The sequence below is a fragment of the Herpailurus yagouaroundi genome, unplaced genomic scaffold (assembly GCF_014898765.1).
Source record: "Herpailurus yagouaroundi ecotype Mexico unplaced genomic scaffold, PumYag 220, whole genome shotgun sequence".
Taxonomy (NCBI): domain Eukaryota; kingdom Metazoa; phylum Chordata; class Mammalia; order Carnivora; family Felidae; genus Herpailurus; species Herpailurus yagouaroundi.
This window is the reverse complement of record NW_024412451.1, coordinates 1,020,580-1,028,779: the sequence shown is the minus strand read 5'-3', so window position 1 is coordinate 1,028,779 and position 8,200 is coordinate 1,020,580. Positions and strand designations below refer to the sequence as shown.

Sequence of the window (8,200 nt, the reverse complement as noted above, 5' to 3'; positions counted from 1 at the left end):
GTTTTGTTTTGTTTTGTTTTGTTTTGTTTTGTTTTGTTTTGTTTTGTGAGGGAACAGGGAGGGGCAGAGGGAGAGAGAGAGAACATTAAGCAGGCCTCGTGCTCAGCACAGAGGCCGACGCGGGGCTTGATCCCATGACCTGCGATCATGACCTGCGATCATGACCTGAGCTGAAATCAAGAGTCAGATGCTCAACCCGCTGAGCCACCCAGGTGCCCTGGAACATTTTTCTTTTTTAACACAGTGTCTCTCAGGAACTCTGTGAACCTTCCCAGCTGCATGTTTTACTGTCATGAGTTAGGTCTTCTTCCTGAGAAAGGTGCACATGAACCTGGCCGCAGAGGACAGACAGTTAATGCTTAAGCCCTTCTCCTAACCACTGACCCTGAACAGTCATTTTTTTTTTTTTTTTGAGATAAAATCCACGTAACATGAAATTCACCATTTAACCATTTCCAGTATACAGTTCAGTGGTTTCGGCATATTGACAGCGTCCTGCCATCACTGCCATTAATTGAGAACATTTTCAGGGCCCACAAGAAACCCCATAACCGCTCCATATTTATTCCCAGTTCCCCTCTCTCCAAGCTGCCCCCAGCAGCCGCTGGTCTACGTTTTGTCTCTGTAGATTTCCGGACATTTCACATAAATAGGATCACATGCTATGGCCTTTGTGTCCGGTTTCTTTCACTGAACCACGTTTTTGAGGTTCCTCCGTGTCGCGTGCATCATTACTCCCATGTCTTTCTACAAGAACACTGTTCCATTACGTGGACATACCCTACAGTGTACATCCATTCAGAAATTGATGGACATTTGGGTTGCCTCCACGTGTAAACACTAGGGTCTGGAATTCTTTATCAAAAAGAAATACTGGGCGCCTGGGTGGCTCGGTCGGTTAAGCATCCGACTTCAGCTCAGATCATGATCTCAAGGTTCGTGAGTTTGAGCCCCATCTGGGGCTCCGTACTGACAGCTCGGGGCCTGGAGCCTGCTTTGGTGTGTGTGTGTGTGTGTGTGTGTGTGTGTGTGTGTGTGTGTCTGCCCTTGCCCTTGTGCTCTGTCTCTCTCAAAAATAAATATTTTTAGAAAAAGAAGAAGACATACGGGGGAGTACGTGTGCATGTTTAAAGTAGAGGTAGTTGATGTATGCAACTAACATCATTCATTCAGGATATAGATAGGGGCTTGTGCTTTGTCGTGTGGGAGAGGTAAAGATGTTGAGTTTTTACCTCAAGGGTTAAAATAGGGGAGTTGAGAAGGAGTGTTGGTTTACAGTCAGGCAGGTGGGTTCCAAATTTCTCTCCTAGTCATTAGCTGCATGTGACGTGAGCTATTTATTTGACCTCTGACCTTTAGTTCCCCCATCTGTAAGACTGGGATAGTAACAGACCCTTCCTTCTAAGGTGGCTGTGAGGAGTGATGGCTGGCCCAGGGAGAGCTTAGCTAGCCGTGATAGACAGAGTAATGGCCCCAGAAAGATTTCCCATCCTGATCCCTGGGACCCGTGAATATGTCAGTGAACACGGCAAAGGGGACTTTATAGATCTGATCAAGTTAGGGATCTTGAGACGGTGAGCTTGGCTTGGATTATTTGAGGGGCAAGGAGACCCAATATCGTCACAAGGGTCCTTATAAGGGCAAGAGGGGGGCAGGAGAGCCAGAGAACGAGATGTAGAGATAGAAACGGAGGTCGGCGTGATGCTGTTGCTGGCTTTGAGGGTGGAGGAGGGGCCACAAGCTGAGGGATGCATGTGGCTTCTAGAAGCTGGAAATAAGGCAAGGAAACAGATTCTCCCGTAGAAACTTCGGAAGGAACGCAGCCCCGCTGACACCTGGATTTCAGCCCACGTAAGACCAAATTTCAGACTTCTGACCTCCAGATCTGTAAGAGGTATTGCTTTCTGCCAGTAAGTTTGCGGTAATTTGTTACAGCAGCAGCAGGAGACTAATACACCGAGCCCCTGGCACGCAGTGAGAATCTGAAAGTGTTGGCCATGATGACCCCTTTGTGACAGATGGGGACACTGAGGCAGATGCCTCACCAAAGCCACCTGGTCAGGAAGGGCAGAGCCCGAGTTACGATTCAGGGGGCATTTGTTCCTTCAGCAGGTGGTTAGTAGGGGCTTCCCGTCCATCTGTCCATCTGTCCACCAGGCGTGTATCGAGGTAACAGTAGCAGCTGATATTTATGGAGCACTTGCTCCGTGGCAGGCACTGTTCAAGGGGCTTTGTGTGTGTTCCTCATTGGAACCTTCACACGACTCTGAGTTAGAAGTTGCTACCGTCCCCATTTCACAGGTTAGGAAACTGAGGCACAAGGGGTGAAATGAAACTATTTGCTCCGGGCTCACACGGCACTAAGTAAGCAGAGCTGGGAAGGGCCAGACCCTGTCCTCGGTGTTCAGGACACAGTGGGGGGTGGCTTAGATCTCGTGTCTGCCCTCGTGGAGCTTAAAAGTCTGGTGGGGGGAAACAGATGGGCGACAAATGGAACTAAAAAGTGTAGTTACGTACATAATATTGAGTGGGGATACTGAAGAAAAATAAAGCAGGGTTAGGGGTAGAGCAGAGCACCTGGTTAGGAGGTGAGGGGCCAGCCTACTTAGGTTGGCCTGAAGAGGTGACATCTAAGCAGAGACCTGAATGACGGAAAGAGCCGGCCGTGGGAAGGTCTGAGGGGAGAGTGGTCTGGGCAGGGGGCACGGCAGGTGCAAAGGCCCCGCGGTGGGAAGGAGCTGGCCTCTTCTTGGCACAGAAGGAAGGCCCGCGTGGCCGGAGGAGAGCCACCCGGTGTGGCAGGAGGCTGAGAAGTCAGACTAGGACTTCCTGGGCAGCGCCACACACCGTCCCAGGACTCAGAGCTGGAAAGGCAAGAGGCCAGCTTGGCTCAGCCTTGGGAAGCCCCTTCCCGCAGCACCGCCTCTTTCTCCGACACACCTGTGATGCGGTGGAGGCGCACGTGTGGGACGCCAGCCAGCCTGCCTGGGCTCCAGGCCCCGCTCTGCCACTCGCCAGCTGTGTGACCCGGGGGGCGTTACGTAACCGCTTCCTGCCTCCGTTTGCTCACGTGTTAAATGGAGATAATAATAGCCCCCTGCCTGGCAGAGCCGTCGTGAGGAGAGAAGACAGACACATGCGTGACGTGTCTGGTGCAACGTGAGCACTTAGACGTTTGCTGCCAGTGTTACTGTGGTTGTTATTCTGAGTCATCTGAGCCCCATTCAGGAGGAGGGTTATTATGATGGCCCGCCCATCCCCCACAAAAGGAAACTGCCGCTCAGAGAGGTTGCGCGTCACCCAGGGTTGCACAGCTTAGAAAAGGCAGGGCTGGATTTGCACCCAGGCTTGCCTCCCCCAAGGCCAGGCTCTTTCCTCCCATGTAGTGATGTCCCTATTTCTAGCAGTGTGTGGGTGAAGTCTGGGCGACCTCCTGACTGGGGCTGATAGAGCCGACTAGAGCGTCAGACGATCCTGGGGGTGGTGGCCTAGGTACCTTTGAGTGTTGTTAATAACTTGTCACTCTAGGAGCCAAATAAAAGAGCCCCAAACTGGAAAGAAGACTGGCCTCAGCCGTTCCTAACTGCCTTCCACCCCCACATGGCTTTGTGTGCTTTTAACTGTCAGCGGGGAATAGCGGAACGTTTGCAGGAAGCCCTCCTACGGGTAGCTCTTTTCTTCTTTCAGCACATAATTAAATTGTCCAGCGTTGACTAATAATGCCTCCTGGTTGACAAGGGTAGAGCGCCTACTACCTGCTGTGCAGTGTGGCCTTAGTCTTCATGTGTATGACCTTGGGGCTGGTGATTATCCCCATTTTACAGATGAGCAAACCGAGGCTCCAAGAGGTTGGTTATATGACAAGGTCGTACAGCTAGTGTGTGGCAGAGCTGGGATGCAAACCCAGGAGTCAGTGGTGAGCAAAACCACACTGGGCTCCTACCCTGAGGGAGCATCCATGGAGTCCTGTGTGACTGGGGGTAAGAGTGACACACGTGCCATTTGTGTGCATGATTAAAAAGAAAAAAATTTTAGGGGTGCCTGGGTGGCTCGGTCGGTTAAGCGTCCGGCTTCGGCCCAGGTCATGGTCTCGCGGTTCGTGAGTTCGAGCCCCGCGTCGGGCTCTGTGCTGACAGCTCGGAGCCTGGAGCCTGCTTCGGATTCTGTGTCTCCCTCTCTCTGCCCCTCCCCCACTTGAACACACACACACACACACACACACACACACACACACACACACACAGACACACACACACACACGTGCTCTCTCTCTCTCAAAGATAAACATTAAAAAATCTTTTAAAAATAAAATAGAAATTGTGTGAGAGAGAGAGGGAGCGTGAGTGGGGGAGGGGCAGAGAGAGAATGGGAGAGAGAGAATCCCAAGCAGGCGCCACGCTGCCAGCGCAGGGCCCGACGTGGGGCTCGAACTCACAAAACCATGACATCACGACCTGAGCCGGAGCCAAGAGTCGGATGTTTAATCCGCTGAACCACCCAGGCGCCCAGTGTGTGTGGCAGGTGCTACCAAGGAGGGCTCCGTGGTGGCAGAGTCTGGAGGAGTTGGGAGAACAAGTCTAGGGGCTTACGCCTTCATTCAGTGAATATTTTCTGAACTCCGACCCTGGGCCACGCCCTGTGCCGCGTGCGGGGGACACGGTGGCCCCACTCACCCTGGCCTCCGCGGTGTCACAGAGTTGACGTTGCAAGGAGCCCAGAAGGGGGTCGTCCCTCTCCCGAAGTGCCACAGTGAGTGGCAGAGCAGGCACTGACGGCGGGCTCTCCCCCTCCCACAGCTGGAGAAGGAAGAACAGATACACAGCGTGGACATCGGCAATGACGGCTCGGCCTTCGTGGAGGTGCTGGTGGGCAGCTCGGCCGGAGGGGCTGGGGAGCAAGACTACGAGGTAAGCAGGGCCTTGAGATGGGCCCCACGCTGTTCCCTGCCCCAAGCACCCCCGTCACTGCTCCCCGCCCCCCCGCGCCCAGGTGGAGATGAGTCACACTGCCCTCCGCCTCTGGAGGAGCAGACCCAGGTGACCCACTGCACACCAGCACAGACACCCAAGTGCGCATCGGGGTGGTGTGAACAGCCAGAGGCGCTGGATTGTTCTAAGAGGCCGTCGCTGCTTGAGAGCAGAACTGCTTTTCTCTGGCCCCAGAGGTTCTCACAGATGTCCTGGCAAATCGAGATTCCGTGCTGTTTGGGATGCCTCTGTTAGTCACTTTATACACGCAAATGTTTACAAGGAGGATTGCCTTTTGCTCTATTACAAGTATTTTAAGAGTTGGCACGATCTTTTGTTACTGGTTGAATTCATTAGCGCCGGGCTGGGGAGATCATAGTTAGCCAGCTGGCTAATTCACAGAATGTCTTGGGGTAGAAATAAACCTACTTGAAAAAGCAAGTTTATAATTATAAGTAAACAAACCAGTTTTCTACAAGGTGAGGATTTTTCTTACAGTGACTAATGGTTTTTAATGGAAGTATATTTTGCATCCGATAAAATGAACAGATCTTTTTTTTTTAATGTTTATTTTTGAGAGAGAGAGAAGGAGAGCACACATGAGCGAGGGAGGAGCAGAGGGAGAGGGAGACACAGAATCAGAAGCGGACTCCAGGCTCTGAGCTGTCCACACAGAGTCCGACGCGGGGCTCGAACTCACAAACCGTGAGTTCACAACCTGAGCTGAAGTTGGATGCTTAACTGACTGAGCCACCCAGGTGCCCCTAAAATGCACAGATCTTATGTACAGGTCAATGTGTTTTGACAGCTGTGTACATCTGTGTAACTGGCCCCAAATGAGGACACAGGGCAACAGCCCTGGAAGGTCCCTCACACCCCTTTGCATTCACTCCCCAAACCCACACCCTCACCAGCTCAGGCAGCCTCTGGTCTCTTCTCTGTCACGACGGGCTAGCTTTGCCTGTCCTAGAATTTCCTACAAATGGAATTTCACAGTTTATACTCTTTTCTCGTGGCTGGCCTTTTTCACTCATCGTCCCGTTTTTTGAGATTCTTCCCTATGGCATGTCAGCTAAGTAGTGTTCACTGTAGGCAGAGACCATGATTTATTCCTCCATTCTCTTGTTGATGGGCATCTGGGCTGTGGCCACTTTTTGATTATTATGAATAAAGCTGCCGTGAACATTTTCGTACAAGCCTCTGCATGGTGATCTCTTTAGGGTAAATACCCAAGAGTGGGATTGTGTGGTCTTAGGGTAGATGTAGGTTTTAACCTTCTTAGATATCGACAGTTTTCCAAAGTGGTTGTACCATTTTATATTCCCTTCAGCAGTAGATGAGAGAGTTCTAGTTCCTCCACATCCTTACCTATATTGATGTTGCCAGAGTTTTTAATTTGTTAAATTTCAGCCATTCATATGGCAGGTGGTGGTATTTTAATATGGATTTAATTTGTATTTTCCTGGCAAGTAATGACATCGTATAACCCTTCGTGTACTTTTTAGCCCTTCATTTATCTTATTCTGTTTAGTGTCCATTCAAGTCTTTTTCTTGTTTTTTATTGGGCTGTCTTTCTGTCATGGATGTTAATGATGGGTTTGTTGATTTTTTTCTGTCTTTTTTTTTCAGATACGTATGTTGCAGACTCCCCCCTTCTCATTATCTTTAAATTTCTTGTATTAAAGTATAATTAACATACAGTTTAATATTGGTTTCAGGTGTGCAGTGTAATGATTCAGCCATTCTATACATCACTCAGTGCTCATCATGATCATTATCTAACAGTGCCTTTTGATGAGCAGAAGCTGATGAAGTCCAGTCGATCAAGGTTTTTTGTTCTTTTTTCTTTTTTTTTTTTCAACGTTGATTTATTTTTGGGACAGAGAGAGACAGAGCATGAACGGGGGAGGAGCAGAGAGAGAGGGAGACACAGAATCGAAACAGGCTCCAGGCTCTGAGCCATCAGCCCAGAGCCTGACGCGGGGCTCGAACTCACGGAGTGCGAGATCGTGACCTGGCTGAAGTCGGACACTTAACCGACTGCGCCACCCAGGCGCCCCTTTTCTTTTCTTTTCTTTTTTTTTTTTTTTTTACTGCATAGTGCCTTTTGTGTCCTATAAAAAACATTCACCTGTCCCAAAGTAATGATGATAGTCCCTGTATTAATTTCTCACTGCTGCTACAACAGATGACCACAAACTCGGTGGCTTAAAACTGTAACACAGACTTACTGTCTCACAGTTCTAGGCGTCAGAAGTCCAAAATCAGGTTCAGGAGACTGAACTCTTGGTGTTAGCAGGACGGCTCCTTCTGAAGGCTCTAGGGGAGAATCCATTTCCTTACCTACTACAGCTTCTAGAAGCCACATGCATATCTGTTTCTTGGCCTGTGGCCCCTTCCATCTTCAAAGGTAGCAACCACAATACTGTAATATGTTTCCATCCTCACTTTGACTCTGACTCTCCGGCCTTGCCCTTTATTTATTTTTTTAATTTTTTTTTTTTTAACGTTTATTTATTTATTTTTGAGAGAGGGAGAGAGAACACAAGCAGGGAGGGGCAGAGAGAGGGAGACACAGAATCTGAAGCAGGCTCCAGGCTCTGAGCTGTTAACATAGAGCCTGAGGTGGGGCTCAAACCCACGAACTGACGTTGGGTGCTTAACCTCCTGAGCCACCCAGGTGCCCCTCGCCCTTTCTTATAAAGACCCTTGTGAAGACACTGGGCCCACCTGGATAACCCAGGCTTATCTCACCATCTCGAGGTACTTAATCACATCTGCAGAGGCCCTTTTGCCATATTCACAGGTGCCAGAGATTAGCACATGGCCCTCTTTGGGGTGCTGGCATCTTCTGTGTTTTTTTTCTAGAAGCTTTATAATTTTAGATTTTACGTTTATTTATTTGTTTGTTTTATTTTGAGAGAGAGAGAGAGATAAAGAGCTAGAGGGGAAGGGGCAGAGAGAAAGGGAGAGACAGAATCCCAAGCAGGCTCTGCACTATGAGTGCACTCATAGTGCAGAGCCTGATGCAGGGCTCGAACTCATGAACCGTGAGCCAAAGTCAAGAGTTGGATGCTTAACCGATTAAGCCAGCCAGGGCTCCCTAGATTTTACATTTAGATCTCTGATCCATCTCAAATGAATTTTTTTATATTGTATGAAGTAGAGGACGAGGTCCTTTTTTCCTTTTTTTTTTTTTTTTAATGTTTGTTGAAAATACTAAAAAAAAAAAA

General features: G+C 49.4%; 1 protein-coding gene across 3 annotated transcripts in view; it reads left to right on the top strand.

Moving 5' to 3' along the window:
• Window positions 1–8,200, top strand: part of XRCC1 (X-ray repair cross complementing 1) — a 26,703-nt gene that overhangs the window by 5,521 nt on the left and 12,982 nt on the right. The window contains exon 3 of one of the 3 annotated variants that reach the window (XM_040457259.1): window positions 4,797–4,907. The exons of the other annotated variants lie outside the window; for them this stretch is intronic. Within the exon in view, the coding sequence (XP_040313193.1) occupies window positions 4,797–4,907 (111 nt within the window). The remainder of the gene's footprint in view (window positions 1–4,796; window positions 4,908–8,200) is intronic. 3 annotated transcript variants of the gene reach the window in all.